This window comes from Limulus polyphemus, unplaced genomic scaffold (assembly GCF_000517525.1).
Source record: "Limulus polyphemus unplaced genomic scaffold, Limulus_polyphemus-2.1.2 Scaffold178, whole genome shotgun sequence".
Taxonomy (NCBI): domain Eukaryota; kingdom Metazoa; phylum Arthropoda; class Merostomata; order Xiphosura; family Limulidae; genus Limulus; species Limulus polyphemus.
Window position 1 is genome coordinate 493260 of NW_013665788.1, and position 22424 is coordinate 515683.

A 22424-nucleotide genomic window follows, 5' to 3' on the forward strand; every position below is an offset into this window, starting at 1 on the left:
GAGAACTAAACTGCTGATTACATTTATAACAAGAGAACTAAACTGCTGATTACATTTATAACAACAGAACTAAACAGCTAATTATAATGAACAACACATCAGTATGTTGTCTGTAATTCCTATGTTATAAAGAAATGGTCGATTTCACCGATGGAAAATCAGCTTTTATTTAAACCATTCATAATTATCTACACATCCTTTTGTTTACTTAACTCATTTTTGTGTTTAATGGGTTGAGAAAAGTTGTAAACACAAAACTTAAACATATTTTTATAAAGGAATCTTTAACTAAAATCTAAACTTATAAAACTTGTACTTGTATATGTTAACAATTAAATAATGAAATTAACTAGCTAAATGAATTTGAAGGATTATTTAATAGACAGAAAAAAAAAGAGAAGAAATTTATTATTTTATGATGAAATGAGATATTGTGGCCTGGAAGTTGTTAGGGACTGTTGCTGCTTCTATACAATTCTTTCTTTAATATTTTTGTGAACAGGCCATGTTAGTCTCGCTTGTTTTCCCTGGATTAGATATTTAATCTTAACACAAAATTAATTAAACATAAACATTACCTTATTATAGACCATCTGCTGAGTTTGTTGTAAGAACTTCTCAATTTTCTCTATAGTTTTTACAGGCTCTGGCCACAGTGGATCTAATGAAGCAGCCTTTTCAAAACTTTCCAATGCTTCTTTGTAAGCCTCATCATATTTTAAACCCTGTAAATTATTAATCAATAATGTAGAAATAAGTAACACAAAAAAATCTTGAGCACAGTAACCCAATTTTCTTGGAAACATTGTTGACTGCCAAATAAGATAGGTTTTATAAAAAAAAAATAAGTGATCATAATGCATTGTTTCTTTAGTTAGTTCACTTTAAAGAAAACTAAAAAGGAATCTAATTAGCAGAAAAGAAATATCCAGCAACAATCATTAAGTACATACAAAAAATTACCTGTGCCTGATGAGAGTTGACATAAAACAGTCAGAAAGAGAATGCATAAGAAAACAACAACAACAAATATATAAGATACATGCAGATTAAAACCATCACACCTTGAGCCTACATCAACATTTATATATTACTAATAGAACTCCTCTGATTTAGTGATTGAACAGACAAATGTAAACTAGCTTATCAAATTTCATCCCAGGTGGATGAGTGGTAAGTTTATGGACTAGCAACATTGTGTAGTTTTGTGCTAAAACAAACTTTAAAGAATTTTAACGTAAAAATGTCATAGATTTACAAAAGCATGAATAAAAAAAAAGCTATCTTGTTACTACATATTTTATATATATAGTAAGTCTTTGAAGAGCCCTCATAAACATATTTCTATGATTAATTTACTAACATTAAAATCTCACACTTAAAAATAAAAATCCAAAGCAAAGAACTAAAGTAACTGATCAGGAGAAACTGTTCTCAGAATAGCTGATTCAAAACTAACATGAAACAGTTTACTTCATAAATTCCAGTCATAATACTCAATCCTGGAAATGCTAGCTAAGTATTTGTTTAACCTTGGTGTATTATATAAAGTGTACAGAACTTATGTTAACAAATTTATTAACACAAGTGAATAAGATAATTTTAAAAGACTTTCTATACCAGTTGGATTTCCTTTTTGACTTGATACAAAAACGTTTTTATATCATGAGGATGAAATTCAGTAAGGTTTGTATATGAGGAAACAATATATATATATATATAAAAAGTCAGATAGAAAAACTGTCACAACACTTACTACTGCTCTATTATAGTGCAGGTCAGGGTTTGATCTTGCAGCAGGATCACTCATCTATGAACAATCAATAGTATTATGGTTGTATATATATATAAATGGCAGAAAACTCAGTCTCCTAATACTGAAAGAGCCTTATACCTTAAATATGCAGTTATATGTAACATGATGACCTATAGGAAATCTTTATAAGATAATATTTTTAAGTAGGAGCGGACATTTTTTACTGCTTTCAATAAAAGTTGTAAATAATTTAATTTTATAAAACAATCCACTTAATCTTCTAGATATTGTAATCTATAAGTTTATATAAATATGGTTTATAAAAAATATATCCTAAAAATGAGCAAATAACTTTTTATTCTTTATATGATTAAACCATTCTCAGTTCATTGCATTACTGAAAGGATGAACTATAATGTGCAAATAATTTATTATCTGTTAGATTTTTACTTGTAAAAATTCTCTGATGGAAACAATGTAATAGATAACCTTATTGGAATTAAATATTCCTTTATTAACATTCAAACACAGTTTCAATTCATTTTCTTGTGTAGTGTATAGTACATTCAACTTTAAAAGGTTTTTTTTTTATTGATAGCTTTGATAATATTACTGTTATCTCTCAAAAACTGGGATAACATAGTATCTTGTTCTATTTAACTAAAAATTAATCCTTAAAATACACAAGAGTATTTTTATGTTCATGTATTATCATCTTTAAGTTCTGTCTCAAAGGAACCATCATGATATAAAGTTTGAAACTGTCAAACACAAGTATTACTACTAACATACTTTCAAAAAATATCCAATTTAATGTCTTTGGAAAACAAAAACAGGAAGCAATAGAAAAAATACTTACAGCTCTAATATAAGCAGACATACTTTGTTTTAAGATTTTTGGACTTTGATCAGCCACAAAAAATAAATTCAAGTAAGCATTTCCCAGAATATCTAAGAAAAAGGAATAATAACACAATACATTAGAAATAAAAATGCTTTCATATTAGTTATATGAACATGTTTAAAAGTATATTGGTGTTAAGTGAGTACATTAAAGTATTATGTGGACATATTTGATGTTATCTGAATACTTTTACTTACATATTTTTTTCAGTGCATACAAGCATTTTCAATATTAAGTGAATACAGTTACTTTTAGCATTACATGAACATTTCAGTGTTATGACAGCACTCTTAAATATTAAATGAATGATTTAATTGTTGTGTTCATACAACACTGCATGAATACCTTTAGCATTATGTAAACACCTTAAATGAAGTATCAAGGTGTCTAGTACACATGGTATGGAAAGTTAAATAGAATAAACTTTATCATAGTCTTTCCAAAATAAGCCACTACATCTGAGTAAAGTATCAAAAAATAACAACATGTATTTAGGCTTTCTTTAGATACTTACTGAACAATAAATGTTATCTACATAAATCTGACAAATAATGAATGTAAATGGCCTGTCCAAAAATGTGAACTTTAGCATATTTTGTGAACTAAGTAATTTATGTTTGATCAGTTAGAACAATTTAACAGTCAGATTTGTATCACAAGACTCTAATATTTTGTTTTTAATGACAGGAGTTGTGTTAAGAAAAAGGTTTCAATGGTATTTGGATCAGAACAAACAAAGACAAAATAATTTTATCTCAGTCTAGTTTGAAAAGAACAGAAAAACAAGAATATTCATATGTTTAAAAAGAATGATTTTCAATATGTATTAGATCAGAGAATGCAAAGGACTGAGAAGATAATTCTTTCATCATTTTAGTTAGAAAAATGCAAACATACAGACAATAGAACAAAATAACAATATTCAGATGTTTAAACAAAATGAAATGCATTCATTTCTGTATAAATGATTCCATTAATTATTTAAAAACTTTACAGAATGGCTTTTAAAACAAATTCACTTTTATACATTTGTAAATGGCTATAATAATGCTACTGTTTGGTCAACAAATTTAACTTGAATATAAAAGGTTCATAATTATACACACTTACACATACACAGGCATAAATGTATTTGTTTTAAATTCATCTTAGTAAACATTACCAACAACAGTTTTTAATTTTTACTTTGGATTAGCTTAATGGACTAAATAAAATTGCTTCTAACCTTGCTTATATCAAAGCAACAAAAATGAAAATAACAGTCTTAAATGAAAATGATAGCCTTATGGTCTCTGAACTGTAATTTTTTTCAACTTAATAGTTAAGTTAACCCTCTCTATATGGTCTTGGTCATTTTGACAGATCTTGTAACCACCATGTAACTATTAAACTAATCATACTGTAACTTTTGATGTATCAAGTGTATCTTAATGAAATTTGACAAAATTTTAGTAAACACAAAAAAAATCAGGTTTTTTAAAGAATAATTTTACTAAAGATTAGTCTGTAAATTTAAGAAGTCAGAGCTCAGACTATGAGTAATCCGAGTTCAAGATTAAAAATATCTTTCTTAATTTGACAGTTTCTAATTTGCACAACACATCATCAAGTTACCAGTATGCTCAGTGAAATTACAATGTGTTACGCTCATTAAATGTGTTTGTGCTATTGAGTATATTTATATAATTTTTTTCATCTAATTTTTCTCATCCAATCGAATAGGTTTCTAATTTTCACTCTTTAGATACTTTTATAACAATAAATGTAGAAAAACAACAACAAGTTTAGTAGTTACATGTATGTCTTATGCTTTTCTCTCTCAAAGTCTTGAAATCTCAATGAAAGTTAACTTTACTTTTTTTTTCTAGGGGAGTTGTTTGTACTTTACTTAATTTTTATTTATTTCAAATATGCAATTTAAAACACAAAATATTAATATGCAACAAAATAACAATGTCCTAAAACTGTTATAATTTAACTGGTTTTCTAACTAAGCTATATACATGTTAAATTATGTTTCCTTACCTGGTTGAGGTAATCTCAGCAATAGCAAACTATGAAATTGACACAGAATAACTCAAAACTAATTGTGTGAATGTGCTAACCTCATAAAGGAAAGCAGTAAATTGATATATTTTCTATCTCTTGTTAAAAATAATCTAATAATAAATGTCAGAGAGATTGTTTGTTTTTTGAATTTTGCACAAAGCTACACGAGGGCTATCTGCGCTAGCCATCCCTAATTTAGCAGTGTAAGACTAGAGGAACAGCAGCTAGTCATCACCACCCACCGTCAACTATTGGGCTACTCTTTTACCAACGAATAGTAGGATTGACCATCACATTATAATGCTCCCACAGCTGAAAGGGCGAGCATTTTTGGTGGAATGGGGATTCAAATCCACGCCCCGCAGATTGAGAGTCGAGCTCCATAAGCACTGGGCCATGCCAGGTCCAATGTCAGATAGAATTATTCACTTATTTTTTAAGACAGCATGTACTAGGAGGGTCATAGAATGTAAGTTTCATTCTACAGCATAACTCATCAAAGCAAGAAAAATAAATACTATTTTTCTAACAGGTTGTTTGACCTCTGGAATGGGCTACCTTCAGATGTGAAGAATGCAGTTCATTTAAGGGATTTTAAAGGAAAGCTTGATAAACATTTGAATGATAAGGACTTGCTTTGAAGTTTTTTCTTGTAAGGGTTTAGTTTAATTTATTGGATAGGATGACCTAGATGGACGAAAAGGTCACTTTCTGTCCTTTAATGTTAAAAAATTTTATGTTAGCTCAGGGACATCTAATGTATATGTGTGCAAGATCTTGGACACTTAGAAAATAATATACGGGTTGAAACAAATTTTCCAATGGTCAATTTGGTACAAAGAAGTGTCAAGTGATACATAAAAGTAAATACTGAAAATAAATTTAAATATTTCCTTTTGAAATTAAAAATTAATATTTATATAATATTAAAATTTGAACTATAAACTACTTTTTGATACCAAGTTTATTGACATACAATGATAATAAAGTGGTTTAATTAAATTTTGAACATATCTTTCTTAAAAGATTGTGATATGAGCACTTTGACTTACATGTATCTACAAGGTTAAACATTTTTTAACAATTAAAACTGCAGTTCAATAAAAATTAAATTAAATTAGAATAATGTAAAATTAGACATATCATTAAAAAGTTAGTTACGTTTCAAACATTATTGTTTTTCAAATATCAACAAGTAACAGGAAATGAACAGATTTGATACCAGATTAATACAAAACGAACAAGCAATGTCAGAATTACACATACACATGTATATACTACAGTAGTGGAAATTAAACTTTTAAAAGACAAAGTCAACCATTTTTTAACTTCTCAACTTCAAAACACTAAATAATGTTAACAACTAAGTAACACTAGCACATATATGAGGTATTTAAAAATTACTGAAAACGAAGTTATGTTCTTTCCTTAGTACATAAAAACTATTTGTAAATCAAGGCAACTACAATATGAATGAGAAAGTGGCATGTTATTTTAATATTTTTTGAATTATATGAATGTTTTTGAAGTTTTCAACTGTTTTGAATTATTAGGATAATTTTACATCCAAAAAATGGACTTAGTGTGGGAAGTCCTCCAATACCCAATCAAGTAAATTTATTAATGATTTGTATGGAAACAAAAGCAATACAAACAGCTTTATTCCCTTCCCTACATGTGTGAGAGATATACTACATACTTTTAATAACTAACATAAACAGAAGTTAACATTTTCTTACACTGAAAATGTATTTCCCAAAGGACTTACCTCCCTCACACAAAGCTGCTTCGATCTTCTTTCAGGCCTCTAAGCATTGCTGAAAAAAATTTCACGCTCAGTGCACCAGTTCCTATACCCCACCAATTTGGTGCCACTATTGAACATGTACATAGCACATGTCTACTCTCTACCAATAGTACTGCACCACCTATCTTGGCACAGCTAGCTCCCTCTGCTATTCCTCACTTTCGAGAATTGGCAGGCTCTAAAAAAAGTGTGTGAGAGGAGGTAAGTATCTATTGGAAATACATTTTCAGTGTAAGAAAATATTAACTTCCAATACGGTCTTAACTTTTCTCACACAAAGCTAGAATCCTATTATGCAACAGTGGATGGCTGGGGTAGATGCTCAACATTGAAACCAAGTTGATAGCGACTGCCCGAAATGAACAGGTATGCTCCGAAATGAAACTGAACCACACATGGGGTACCACACTACATCTGGAACAGGTATGCTCTTCCTCTTCATTATGGAAGCAGGAAATGAATCTGATATGGGCTGGAAAAAAAAGGACGTGCACAAGTGCAATTTAATCGAAGGGGTGCAATCCATAGTAAAATATAAACTGAATGAACTAGGTAGATAATCAACCTCAACCAGACAAACGAAGTTCCATAACTGGTCCTCAGCATTAGGAGGTTGAGGATCAAAACAGATAAAAATAAATGTAGTGTAACATAAACATAATGGCTAAGGCATGTGGACCGTGTTATATATACTCATTAACCCAAACCATAAGTAAACAGTGTCATACATCAAGCAACTGGAATTATAAATGAGGAAGTTAGCTGAACCTGGTATTAAGGGGTTGTGCCATTCCCTCAACTCAACCTTAAGAACAGGGCAATATCTGTAACTGGTATTATGAGCAGAAATCATAACTCGCCCAACCATAAATGCTGGGAAGAGACATCCTACATCGAGAATTATGAGAAGGACATGGAATATTCACTCAACTGTAAGAACAGTGTACATATGTCCTGTTGCTGGTAATGCAAGGCAGACAAAGTCCCCCAAAATCAACCATAATAGCAGGGAAAGAACCTCCTGCAACCAGAATTAATGAAAAGAGGGAGCTCTACTGCACACAACTGTAGGAACAGGGAGGTGTCATTCCAACCCTGGTATTATGAGGAGGATTTCATATAGGCTGGTCCTGCTCCAACCAAAAGCTTTCCACCTGGGAAAAAGCATCCAGTGGAAATGGAAGGAGGGAAACCAGCTTTGCCCTCTTCTCACTGAGTGAAAAATCATGGGTATGTATGGTAAATTTAAAATTAACCAATGCACTCAGGAGAAAGCCTCCATGGTTCACCACCCAAGCGACTGGGAACTGGAAAGTGGTAAGGACTCCATTGTTCCGCTGGAAGAAAAAAGGGAGAAGTAAACATGGTGGGAAGTCCTGAGAACGTCACACCGGAGAAAGTGCAATGCGTGTCCACGAGTCCCTATTTTGAAAAGCAGACCGACCCCAATTTATTGAATCAAAGGGTTGGCAAGGATGGGCAGAAATCCCCTTCTGCTTTACTCATGAAGTCTATGAGTGATGGTCCACCATCAAGTAATACTTACTGATATCTAGAAATATATGTATACATCACTGGGTATGGTACCAGTGGTCTTGTGGAAAACCTCATCTCTAAGTGAGCGTTATAGTGCAATCAGTAAATAGTGTGGACTTGAGGCAAGAGTGGGATCCAATTTTAACTGGTAAAAATATAAAAAAAAAGTGTTGAAACAATTGAATGCAACATTAAAATAAAACTGTTAAGACAAAAAGATCTCAATTGGCAAAGAAGCACAATCATAAATGGGAGCCATATGCAAAAAAACACACGTCTAAACAATGCTGTGTCAATTGAGAAAGTGAGGATTGAGTGGGAATAGCAGAGGGAGCTAGTTGTGCTAATATATGTGGTGCAATACTATTGGTGGATAATTGTCACATGCTATGTACATGTTCAATTGTGGTGCAAAATTGGTGGAGTATATAGACTGGTACGATGAGCATGAAAATGTTTTCAGCAATGCTTAGAGAGCAGAAAGAAGATTGAGATAGCTTTATATGAGGTAAGATCGTATCGGAACTACTGTTATAAGAGCATTGACTCCATCCATCCTAACATAAAATTCATAATTGAAAAAGAAGAAGAAAGAAGCAATAATATACATCTTCAATATAAATATTATATGACCTCATAACACATACAACATAAAAATACATAGAAAGACCACACACACAATAAGAAATACATCAATTGACGACCAGCACAAATTAATCAAATTAGGTATGTTAAAAGGCTTATACAACATTACTTTATTCAACTAAGGAGACAGAAGATGAAATAAATTATACTTAAACTTTCTTTAACAGTTTCAATAGTTTTACAGAAAGATGTAAGACATAAAATAACTTTCACCAACAACAACATACTATATACACAAGATAATAAAGAATAAATATGAAATAGCCAAGTCATAGGAAAAAGAGGAGAACAGGTTATAAGAAAATGTAATAACTCACGAAAAATCACAACCTAAATCTTGAGATAAAATTAATACAAAAACCTGAATTAAAAACAAAGGATTTACTAAACAAACCTTACAACAATGAAGACTACACAAATGGATCTATCTATGAAATTAGCCATGAAAATTATGGATCTGTATAACTTGGTGAAATAGGTAGAAATTGAAAAACAAGATTCCTTACACATACTAAAGCTCAACCATAAAATGAATTACAAAAACAGGAAGTCCACAAAAACTATAGGAGCATTCTTGACAAAGATACACGAACCAAACAAATATATATATAAAGGATATCTCTACCATTATTGAGTGCCTTCTATCACATGTGACTTCTGTTTAAACATCATGAAAGCCTATTCTCTTTTTCTTTTACAAACTTATACAATAGCACGAGTTTAAAATACATTTTTCAAAGGTTTGTTATTTATCTAAAAAATTATATAACATAAGTCAAAGAGCAAAAGATTGAGGCATTAAAATAACTACAACTCATATAACCCAAAAGAGGAATATATTTACACCATGAAAGTCCATCCTCTAAGTCCATCTGAACTGCTTCCTTAGCTTTTTCAACACTTTCATGAATATTTCGTATTTTTTCTTTGGGTTCCTGGCTAATTTGACGGAGTACCATTGATATGTTTCTGAGAGATGTTTTATTTAGGCACTGAAAAGAAAATAAATGACTAAAAAACATAAGAACTTGTTGAAATACATGCATACAAGTACATATGCACACTAATAACAAAGTGGTTCTCAACCCTGTTATGCTACACACTCGCAGTCAGACCTTTGAGTCAGCAGCATATCCTTGATGCATATAACTTGTCAGAAAAAACAACAACAACAACATAAGAGTAGTATATATCAATAAAAAGACAAATCAAAAGAAACGATTCAAGGGTGAGTAAACAATATATGAATTTTGAATGAGTGTTCGCCAGTGGAATATGTTGGCATCTCACTGAGATTGCTCTCTAATATTGAGGTAGGGGGATTACTAAACCATTTTAGCAACATGTAAGTATACTTCTTCAAATAATCAGGTGTACAAACTAATCACAGATATCTATCAAAAAACGCTTCTCTATATTCATAATTAATGTAATTTTTTACTCAGAAATTTCTGTGAATTACAATATGTTGGAAGAGATATAAAATGAAATTAACCTATTTAGACAAGTATACAGTACACACATAACACCTGATCTGACACACATGTATTCATTAATTATAGTTTAATTTATTCAATTTTGTTTTTAATTAAACATAGAAACAAAAGTTTACAATGACCCCTAACTGTACATGAAAACAAAATACACGATGAACATACCAAGTTATCAGAATTAGTAATTAACTTAATTTCTTCTATTTCTTTTTTTTATTATAATGAAACTTTTATAACGACCCTATAGATATAAAAACATCACGATTTGAAACATGTTTTCTAAAATATTAAAATATAGTATAAATTGCAATATATTTTATGAAAACAAAGTAGCTAAATTAAATAATGCCTTATGAAAAATTAATGAAATTACATATTTTTGTCTTCTTACAATAAATTCACAACACATCGAGCTGTGAACATAGAACTACTACACAACAGCCCTTTTTTGTCGTGTCAAATCTTCTAGTTCTGAAGTGTCAGCTGCAACATCATGGTTTACCCATATGAAAATAAAGCTTACAAAATGTATTAGATGTCTATCTTACTACCCACAATGAGCACCAATGTTTCTGCATATCACAGATGAATTTCTGGATGGAATTCTGAGGAACATTTCCTCATCACAACTTTCCCAGCCGACCTACTGTTTCTGGTATCCTACAAACTTATGAGTGAAAGTAAAACAGAATATGTTATAATATGTTAACCAACACTACATCTGCTACATCAAGTGTCATTACCATGGCTCAACAGGCTGGCTGGGACATGACAGACATAGCAGTGGTCCAGGCACTATAGATATCAATTTTCATGAACAGTGACCGTTATGGTGTTAACTAGATTAATATGTACAGGTGTGGTAGCAAAGCCATCTATAAAATAGCACATTATTCAAAATACATGCATGGTGAGTTTATCTTTGTCATCCATCAAATATAAACTGGGTCCAAAATAACATCAACAACAAAAGTTCTGACAATCTATGGCTGCCAAAATCTCACCTCTACACTATCGAGAGTAACTTCAGCACTATTTCCCCAAGATGTAAGGTTCAATAGCTTTACTGAAGTAAGTCCTTTCACATTCCTTGCACTTGTTGATGTAACTTTCATTTACCAAGTAGTCAGCCTATACTATCAGGTTGTCTTGATTTCTGCAAGGCTTTGATTATAGTCTGTATATAATTCTTTCTGATTTTTTATGACCATGAAGTTTTCAAATGCATTTTACAAAGAAGGAAACAGAATAAGTCTTGTTTAAATTATTAACCCATTAAGAATTTAGAATGTAAAGTTAACTTAATTTTTTCCCAATTTTTTTAACTGTGTATATATATATATGTTGAGTGCCTCGTTCTCCTTTCCAAGCTACTAATTTAATGGGGTTCACTTTATTTTTTGAAATGTTCCAGTCATCAAAAATTCTACTAAAGAATCTAATAAGATAAAATCTTCATTAAATTCACTAAAAACACACTTGTTACTAATAAATACACATACAGACAAATGTTACTTTTAATTCCATCATAAAAATATTTCACTGATAGATTATTTTACTTAGTTGTTGTTGTTTGTTGATTTTCTTGCAAAGCTACTCAAGGGCCATTTGCATTAGCCTTTCATACTTTTGAAGTAATAAACTAGAGGGAAGACAGCTGTTCAACACCACTCACTACCAACTCCTCGTGGGCTACCCTAATCAAATAGTAGAATTTGATAGTCACTCTTTATAATGATCCACGGCTTCAAAGTGTGTGGCACAATTCACTCTTTATAATGACCCACGGCTTCAAAGTGTGTGGCACAATTCACTCTATATAATGACCCAAGGTTTCAAAGTGTATAGCACAATTATTTTTGGTACTAATGGAGCAAGAACCATAAAACCTCAGATCTACAGTTTGAACAGCTAACCACTGGGCCAACACTTGGACCATTTGACTTAATGCACATAGAAAAACAATTAAACAGCGAATATTTTTTTCACCATAGCTTTTTAGAATTACTTAAGTTCCATCTTAATAATTTAACATATAATGAAATACTTTTGAAAGAACTATGCATGTTATCAGACATAACTAACCATCAAGTACATACTGTAAATGATGTTAAGTTGGATTGCTTGAGCAGACATTTTTATCGAACTAGTGACATATATATTACACAAAATATTTAGTGGCTGACTCTTAAAAGAAAAAAAAAAGAGAAATTTAAAGAGCTTTCAAATACTGTTGCATAATACCTAGATTAGAAAATATACATTTGTTTTACCATAGCTTCTAAAATTTTAAAATCACTAGAGCTGATTAATACACTTCTTATACACTCAGAAAATATTTCATAATTATTTTTCTCTGTATCTTAAGAGACTTTTTTGGGGTGGGAGGATAACTTCACAAATCTCATTATTTGACTTTAACCTATTTTGTATTGTTTAAATGGCCATAAGTCTTTGAAATATTAATTTTGGTCATTCAGCATAAAAATGCTAACACACTATTATCCTTAACTGTTGCACAGGCTCTTTTGTATTAAGGTGAAACTACTATCGTTTCTAATGGTTATTTGAAGTGAAACATATTTAAAATTCTGATGTTTCACATTTTTTGCCGTACATATTCTCATAGCATCACAGCACAACACATATATATCGATAGTTACTTCTCAGCAGCACTGTACTGTACACCAGGAAGTCATAAGCTCTTATTTGAGTTGTTTGGAAAAGTAAAAGCAACAATAGTAAAGAGCTGTAATTTTAAAGCAGAAATGAAGGGCCCAACAGTTGGCCTGGAGTTGTGATGGATGGGCAAGAGGTGTACAAATTTTTGGAGACATGTTACAAGGAGTGAAAAAAAAGCACTTCTTATAATATTTTATGATTTGCAAATCATCGAGCAGATTTTTACTGGGTTAGCCTGGGTGTTGAGTGGAGAGGCTGTAGCCTGTCCACTGCAGTAGTGTAAAACAATTCATATAAGATCATAATACTGTATAATACAGATGAAATTATGTAACATATTTCTGAAAGGTTAGTGTTTCTCCATAGTCGACAAACTTACCTGTTTTAAGGCTCTTTCAAAACAATTGCGTGCGCCTTGAACATCTCCTTTTTTCCACAAACATTCTCCAAGTTCATTCCACGCTTCAACCAATTTAGGATTGAATTTGACTGCCCGAGAAAGGACTTCAAAGGCTTCAGGAGAGTAGTCAGAAGTGATATTCAAGGCTCTTCCTTTTAGCATTAAATATTTTGCTCTATCTAGCTTTTCACATTCTTCTAAATGAGAAGAGAGCAAAACAAAAAATAAACATGTTCAGTAATCAAATCTTTTTCCTGTGCTTTTTGTATTGATCATATGAAAATAAATAACAAAATACGGGACTTTTTTAGTTTGTTCATGTGCTGTAGTTTAAGTATCCTGTATTACTGCTGGGACAAAACATTTTCAGTACATGATTCTGCATTAATTATGTTCTGTATTTATTATTTTATCATCATATTCCACATATATTATTCAGGAATTATTATTTTACACAAAAATTTCAAGAAATACATTTACTAAAAATATCTATTTCAGTTTAAGTATTAGCCAGCTTTACATATGTATGAGGTTGCATAAAATTTATTTAGGCTGATTTTTATGCTCAACAAGTATAATATTTTACCAAAACATTTTTAGATACATATGAAAACCAAACTTTCCATTCTATCGTTATACAAAACAATTCTTAGAGTACATATATGAATATGGAAAGGGCCAGAAAACACAAAAACATTAAATATTCAAACTTGTGTGTGTATGTGTGTTTATAAGTGTTGGTTTGCCAATGTAAGCCTAGGGATCTTTTTCATCCAGTGAAAATTAGTTTGCTCACATTTTATAAATTGAAGTCCAGAAAGTTTAAGAATAACAAGTAAATAACTTGCATATGTTAAATGCCTTTACTACTCTCTTGCATCAAACAGTGCAAGTACTTCCTTCAGGCACACAGAACTAAGAGACACAAGCTACATAGGCTGTAGAAGTTGAATGATTGCAGTATTCGGAAAGGCACTGGCACAAAAGTAATTTATGAGATATACATACAGAATGTAACTCTCAAAGACTATACTTAAGTAACCACATTTAGTTTGTTCCATTTTTTTCTCTTTTATAGAAAATGATGTCTGTTCTCTTTATACAATTCCAGTTTAACTTATTTTTTTTTAATTTTTGGTAATTTCATTTTATAGTTGGTTTTTCATTTCAAAACCTTTGCATTGATTATCAATTTAAACATGACCACCTCATATTGTACAAAAATGGAAATGACAACAAACTATTATATAATGTTGCAGAACAAGTTATTTTCTTGTTTAAAATATTTTTTCAGGTATATGAAAGTAAATATTTCTGAATTTTTCTCCTTAGTTTTTCATGCCTAAATAACAAACTTACAAATGATCCTGGTAACTGTTCTCACAAAAATACTCACTATGAACTATGGAAAACATTGTCATTCCTACAGCAAATAAACTGTTATTTCAAATCGTAGAGCAAATTAGATCAGTTGACTTTTTTCTTAACTAGAAAGTATCATTAGCCAGATAATAAAAATTAATTCCTCGGTTTCATATTTTATTGTGAACTACATCAAATTGCAGTTTAAACTTTTCAAAGAACCTGTATGTTTGAAAGTTAAACTACTCATATCAGAGTAATGTTTTACTAAGTCATTTGTGTAGTTTTAATCAAGTATCTTACACTAGTTTAAGAAGATACCCTACATAATCTGATGAGAATATTATTTATACCAAATTATGAGAGTTAAAGAGAGAATGAAACAGTTTACACTCATTCCTAACAGCCTAGTTAATAACACCTACTAGTGCCTATTTTTTCCCACTTACAGATTCTTTATTACTTAAAAATTTGTTTTTTCCAATTTAGATGAATTATAATAAAATTTAAGAAGTTTGATTCGATAATAAAATGGAAATAAAAAGAAAATATAAAAAATTGAATATCTTATTCCTGTGAAAATCCCACCTATAAGTTTGTTTCTTTGTTGAAAAACACTAGATTGATTTTAAATTAGTGGCCACACCTTGAATTACTGACTGGAAAATATAAGATATCAGGTAAAACAGACAGAGCATTCTATAGTATGATTGGTTAAAATGATTTCAGCACTGTTGGAGATCAAGAAAATGTGCATTCTCATTGATCACTGAAAATTGTGCATTAGAAATACATTATAGAACAAAAATAGTTTCTGTAAAAGTTCCATGGTTTGACATAATCTGGTTACTTGTTAAAGTATTACAAGACAAAAAAACAACAACCCAAAAAACAAAGGCTGTACACCACACCAACAAACAAATGAAAATGTTTTATATATAAATCTGAAATGATTTGAATATGCAATTCACAATAACTTTTGAATTGAATTTTCATGTTATTTCATGTATGACAAACCTGATTGCTTGGCATGCCTAAAAGCTTTTGAAAAGATTAATGAAATGATGAGATTATTTATTTATTATTATTTTCTATTATCTGAACATTATATCTGAAAAGGTGATGAAGAGGATGAGTATCTTTAATATGCTCCAATGCATCACAAAACAATAAATTGGAATGAAAAAGTTGTTTCACCAGCTATAAGTAACCTTTAACATGTTATTTGTCATGAAAAATGGCAGTCATGTTGTACATGCTACGTTAATGACAGTATTATCCAAAGTTACATTTTAACATAGCAGGTAGTGACATGACTCTGATATGGAAGACAACATTGTGGAGTAATGATACTTGTGATGAATGTTGTGCATGTGAAGGTTGGTTTGTTGCAAGCATTACAATTGATGCTTCATGGATGATTTGGTCTCCAGAAACTACTAAGATGCAAAATACATGGAAATGAAATGGCAAAATGAAGGTATGTCAAGCTCTATATTCAAGGTGACACTAGCAGTTATGTCCTGACCTGACAATGTGCAACTGATCATACTCCAACCACTTAAGCGGCATCAAAGGTCAATCCCAATGAATCTTCTATGACACATCACATGGTCACCAAATATATGAATTCCTATGTCATTTGGGGTCAAGAAATGTTTGATGCTGTGTTCATATTGTACTATTCAATAGTACCCATACACCTCCACATTCACCAACATACATCTTTCCCCTTCCAGCACCATACAAGTATGTATTAAATATATCTGACCAAAACAGGAGTTCTGGTAATAAAAATAATGCAGATGATTAGTGACAACACAGTAAAATTGAAGTGCTAGGCAGGTTACATGAAGCTAAAATTTATTTCAAATGAACATCTACCATCTTCTATATATATAAAAGCAAAATATATCGTATGTTTGTCTACTAATTCCTCGAGCACTATTTGACTAATCTCCACCAAACTTGGCATGATGACTCCTATGGTTCTTAGAATAAACATGAAAGGATCAAAATTCCTACAAGGTTTCCACAAAAAAAAAATGCTCATTTGATTGTGCCAAACAACTTCCAACATGTGAACTATTTCTGTATTTTAAAATCATTTTGTAATACAGTCTGTTCCTTTTCTCTAAATGGTGGGAAATTCTACTGTAAAAGAAATCTTCGAAGCTCATAAAACTTTATTGTGACATAACAACTTTTCTAGGTTAATTTTGCTAATAATCAAATACATCTATCTTTTTCACTGTGAGGCTGAATGTGTGGCTCGCTTTACTATAGTGTTATCAGGTTTATGTTTAAAATATAATCATGATCAAGGAGCACATCCATAGAGCTTCCACCCCTAAAGTGGAGGTGTATAATATACCAAAAAAGACCCTTCATATAATACTATGATTTACTGGTAAATATGCCTTGAAAAAACAAACAAGACTCAATACTTTATTGTGCAGTGTTTATCAGAAAGTACAACCTCAAGTGATTTTTAAATTTTAAAGTTTAAGTTAAACCTGTCATTAGAATAAGGAACTATTTTGTGTCTAAACACAGAATGGATAAGGTGAACTGCTTGAACTTTACCTACATGTACCAATGCTCTGGGTTTTAAAAAGACTGGTTGATGGAATTTTGCCACAGTCTTGGAGTAGTTAGCATTTGGCAAAGTGCATGGAGTTGTCAGTGAGTGTTTAGCATGCTCTAAATTTTAGTGATATTCTGTTAAAAATCATGAAGTTTAAAATTATTGAACTGTTGAAAAGGACCTTGTTTTAGGAATCAAAGAGACTTTGGCCATTAAAAACTTTCATTAGAAATAGAATGCAGTGTACTACTGTTGTGTTATTTTTAAAAATGTAACTGTAATGATTCTGGTACATTGAAAAAGTACTCATTATTTGTTTTAAACAAGGGTAGTTGATGAACTGATGCTCTGTACTTAATTATACTGATCACTTCTCTAGTAGGAAACTGTGCAGGGAGCTGATATAAAGAACTGATCATTTCCCTTGGTATAAAACTGAATGTAAATGGCCTTATGCTCTCAATTGAATATTAACCCTAATGGAGAAAAGTGATATGTATGCTTAACCTTTAAAATACTAAGAAAAGCCACATCAAAATCTCTTTCAAAAAATAGTTCCTAAGGCTGCAAAAAAAAAAGGAAATAATGAACCAACTGATGAAAGAGAAGCAAGGCCAAAAGCTGTAAGAGTTAAAAAAGCAGATAGGAGGAGAAATAAATCACAGGAAGAAAGAGAAGTAAGGTTTGAAACTGAAGAGTTAGAAGAACTGAAATACATGCACAAGAATCAGATGAATTAAGAAATGAAAGACTTGAAGGAACGAGGAAGTCAGCTGTAGCAAGAAGTTTGAGAGAAACTGAAGGGGAAAGAGATAGAAGAAAAGAAGGGAAAGAGAGAGAAGAAGGCAAGGATTACATTTTGCAGCTCATCACTATGATTCTCAATGTGGTATATCAAGAAGCTTTAACTTAGATTGTGTTATTTTTGTTTTGAAAATCAAAGCGCTTGATAAAAATTAAAATGTTAAGAAAATTGAATTTTTTTTAAATAAATGTTCTTAAAAGAAATTTCTTTGTGTCTTTAATATCTATTTTAAGTACTTGGGACACCCGTGCAGGGAACAAGTAATTCAGCTACTAATATATATGATGAGAAAAGAAGTGTAACAGGTATTTATACAGGACCAATAGGATAAAAGCATTTACCTTATCTTTATATTTTCTGAAGACAAGTTTAAGACTTGGAAAATACAGGCTAGGCTCAGAATAGGCTGCTTTATTTTTCTGACAAGATTATAGATGTGGGAATCAATAATTTCATGAAATATAATGGGTGGGTTTAGGATTTTACTTTTGATTCAAGGGTGGGCATGTAGAGAATACCTTGATGGACTAAATGGCCCCTTATTATCCACGTGTCATGATGTACATTTGAGCCAATATATATGAAAATATATCTTAATAATGCTTTTTTCTGTAACTATTTCAAATGTAATGATCACAAAAAATATACTCTTATTAGCATATAGGTCCATATACATTATTGGCTACCTTTTTGGGAAAAATGTGAAGATATAACTTGTCACACAAACTATAATATCTGGCAGTGCATGTACACTGACACACATCCTTTAATGGCAATAAAATCTGGAAAACAACTTACCTTTATGTTCATCTAGCAACTGTAAGGTTTTCTCAAGTTCTTTACTAATATCTGTAATTTTAGCAGTGGCTTCGTTTACAGGGTGATTATCAAAGTAATGATCTCGAAAGTTGTACAAGTTTGAAACAGCATCCTAAAAGTCACAACATATAATAAGTCTTTTTATTTCACATATGCAAAAATCAAGAGATATACATGAAATAAAAAATAAAATTTAGTTCTTTACTTGAAAACAGCTATACAATTCAAAATATCTCTCATGAATATTCCAGTTAAAGTAAAACATGTAGTTATATCCTCACAAACATGTAGCAGTCAGCTATGAATTAAGATATATCGCATCTTCAAACTTTTATAGTTTACACTCATTAATGTTTTTCATATTTATTAACATCCATTCTTTATATCAAAACAATATAATTACATTCTCAAGGAATGATAATTTCTTAACAAATATATAAACCTATGCTTTGGGATGTGCAAAAAAATTCTAACAAAAAATCAATAAGTGTGTTGTTTACAGGTCAGATAACTCAGAGCTATGCAGAAATGTATGTTTAAATTTTTTTTTTTCACTTTTGTTTGCAAATTATGCAAAATAAATGTTATAATATTACAAAATATCAATTCTAAAATATTTTTGAGTAACAACTTACAGGAACAGAGTTAAAATGATTATTTTTACTTTGCATTTTGAAATTTTATATCCAGATGTGCAACCAACACCTGAAATAATAGATGTATCTATTGGGAACTCTTTTTATTGAAGGGTTAGGGAAAACAATTACAAATTTATCCAAAAGAGAAAGTATAATATTTAAACTCCTTGAATGTAGTTATTCATTCATGATGTCAGTAAAACATTTAGGTTCAAGAAGTCTTGATACAAAATGATAAAAACCCTATAACCCGAGCGCTTTCAAAAGCACTTGGGGTTATAGGATTTTAACATTTTGTAGTTATTCATTTATGTTGTACTAACAGTCTCCTGTAGACTACCACAAAATAAACAAAACAAGAGAATCATCGATACAGATATATGAAATTACTCACAGTAATTTTAGCCAAAACTTCCTCATTCAGCTTCTGTGGATTCATTTACATTAGCACCGTGGTCTATTTTTATATCAATAGTTATAGATCACAGACTTTCTATACACGAGCCTGTTCCAAAAACAGTAAATCCACAATAAGAAGATAGATTCAACTTTTTCTTCATGTGATAGCCTGAAAAAAATTTACAATGCTCGAAACTTATGACCACACAACACAGCATAAAACATACTGTACAAAGTAACATTTTATAAGACACAGCATAATAGATATACATTTGATGACCAGGAACCTACTTTTTGGAAAAGAAGGTTAGGAGATGGTTTGAATTGGTAGTGAAAGAAACTTTATTCCAAAAGTATAATATTTTTACAAGCTTATGTCATCAAGCCATCTCCTAACTTTTCAATATGTATATGAACATATTCACAAATGTACTTTTATATGTTCTTTATACTGATTTAGTATAAATAACTGTGGTTCTTCACTTTATTTTTGCTAACCTGAGAAAAATATTCAAACTCTGTTTAACATGCTCAGCTCTAACTTACTATCAATACAAACTGTACATGTAACCTCACTCCTCAAATATATAGATATATATATACTGCATAGAAATTCATGCAAGTTAAAATGTGCTCCAAATAACACATTCTTCAGGAACATTTGGTTGTATTGCATATGAAAGCTACTATAGTTCAAAACTGTAGTCATCAACTAGTTATAGCATTCTACATGTTATTCAATAAGAACAAATATATGTTTAATACTACCACAAAGTAAGCAATTGTACAGAAGTTTTGAAATTTTACAATTAATAATTAGTAACACAGCCAGAAACTCAAGCTATGTTTTTTTTTTCTGACACAGTACAAGGAAAGAATTTACACTACAAATTAGGAATAAACTAAATAAAAACATTCTTTAGCTTGAAATAGGCTTAACCTAAGTACAAAAATAACTGTATGCATACTTGAAATCAGAAAATATAAAACAGCACCAAATATAGATTATAACTTATCATTATTTTATGAAAATGTTTTTGCAATATGTGTTTGAAAAATATGGTGTTGATCTAAAATATAAGATGCATGAAGCTGTTTTACAAGCAGATTAGAATAAAAAGTATACTTTTTACTCTCAGGATAATGAAGCATTTAAATGAAGTGTTTCCTCATCTACATTATGCAGGACGTGTTGAGCACCACAGTAAAAATATTTTCGGCCTATTTTTTGAATAGTGGACAAAATGACTTCAGGCAAGTAAAATTCATGTATGTCAACTGACATAAAAGGCAACTCCTTTTGTGTTTGTAAAGTGCTCACTACTGCATGGAAATCTAGAAGTTAAATGATACTAAGTAGAAGAAATACCTAGATTCTACAAAACCGATGAAACCTTCACAGTTTGCAAACCATCCCGAGTGTTTCTTTTCCTTTTGCTTTGATAAATGAACATTTTTTGTATACTTAAAATTTTTACAGATATAAGCATACAGGTATGCATACTGTAAGTTTAACTACAGATATTAATTCTGCAATGCAACTAAACTTGTGAATGCCTTGGTTACTCAGTGTTATGGGTCATTTCTCCATTAATATCACTTAAACCCTTACCATAGAAGAAGTTGCTGTAAAATTCTATCTTTAGCATTATGGCTATAGGTCAGGCTTTATTAAACTTGGAAGGTATACCTAGGAGCCTTTAATGGAATGACCAATAATGCAAGTATTCAACATGCTCTGGAAGAGATGACACCAATGTATTATTTATAGTCAAGCTTTCTCTCTGTTTTACTTAGATTTTTCAAAATTTTCAGAGTACCCTGTCATATCTTGGCCAGGTCTGTTTTCTGATTAAAATCTCTTTGCTGTCCATAAGTATAGAACACTTGTCAAATTTGTTTTTACTGTATTTTATAAAGATTTATTTTCATTTTGCTTTACATTCTGTTTTTTATTTTGAAACTCAGACTACAGTCTGAAATTCATTTTTAATTTCACATAACATTTTCTGCCTTTCCTTCTGTTACCTCTGGTTACTGTTTTTAGTAAAGTTAATCAGTGCATTTGAAAATACTACATATGTTCATGTTCTGTCCAATTCCACATGATTTATCATTTTGGGCCTGAAGAGTGGACATGAATATGTAAAAGGCTGAGAAAAGAAAGCCTTTACAATAAATGATGAACCTTACCAGTTTGTTTTCCTATCCTTTGGACTATGTAATACCCTTGAGACTTTATACAGTTCATTAGTATGTTTTGTGAACTGCTAGTGTACTGCAAGGTACATTATCATAATCTATCTTGATGGATAATTCAAGAAAAAAATATTAGTAATGGCAGTGAAATGGATTTTCAAAAGTGTTTTGAAGGCTATGGAATAAAAATTTTAAACTTAACATAGAGAAATTGAATTTGCATTGTAATTTTCTTTAGCATTTTGTCTTTAGTCTAACAGTAACAATTAGAGGTAAGAGTTCCATATGGCACCCCCACTCAATTTTAAAAAAAATTCATCAAAGTAATATTTATGTATTAATA

General features: G+C 30.7%; 1 protein-coding gene across 8 annotated transcripts in view; it reads right to left on the bottom strand.

The window, feature by feature from the left end:
* LOC106478080 (tetratricopeptide repeat protein 5-like) overlaps positions 1-22424 on the bottom strand; it is a 36822-nt gene that overhangs the window by 10023 nt on the left and 4375 nt on the right. For 7 of the 8 annotated variants that reach the window (XM_022381606.1, XM_013938591.2, XM_022381605.1 and 4 more), the window contains exons 2-8: positions 19878-20051; positions 18825-18957; positions 13252-13469; positions 9542-9689; positions 2616-2707; positions 1757-1810; positions 579-725 (exon numbers count right to left, since the gene is read on the bottom strand). In XM_022381606.1, the coding sequence (XP_022237314.1) occupies positions 579-725; positions 1757-1810; positions 2616-2707; positions 9542-9689; positions 13252-13469; positions 18825-18957; positions 19878-19922 (837 nt within the window). In that variant the 5' untranslated portion in view covers positions 19923-20051. Of the gene's footprint in view, positions 1-578; positions 726-1756; positions 1811-2615; positions 2708-9541; positions 9690-13251; positions 13470-18824; positions 18958-19877; positions 20052-22075; positions 22094-22424 lie in introns of those variants that run through there. The other variant, XM_022381603.1, reaches the window with a different exon arrangement.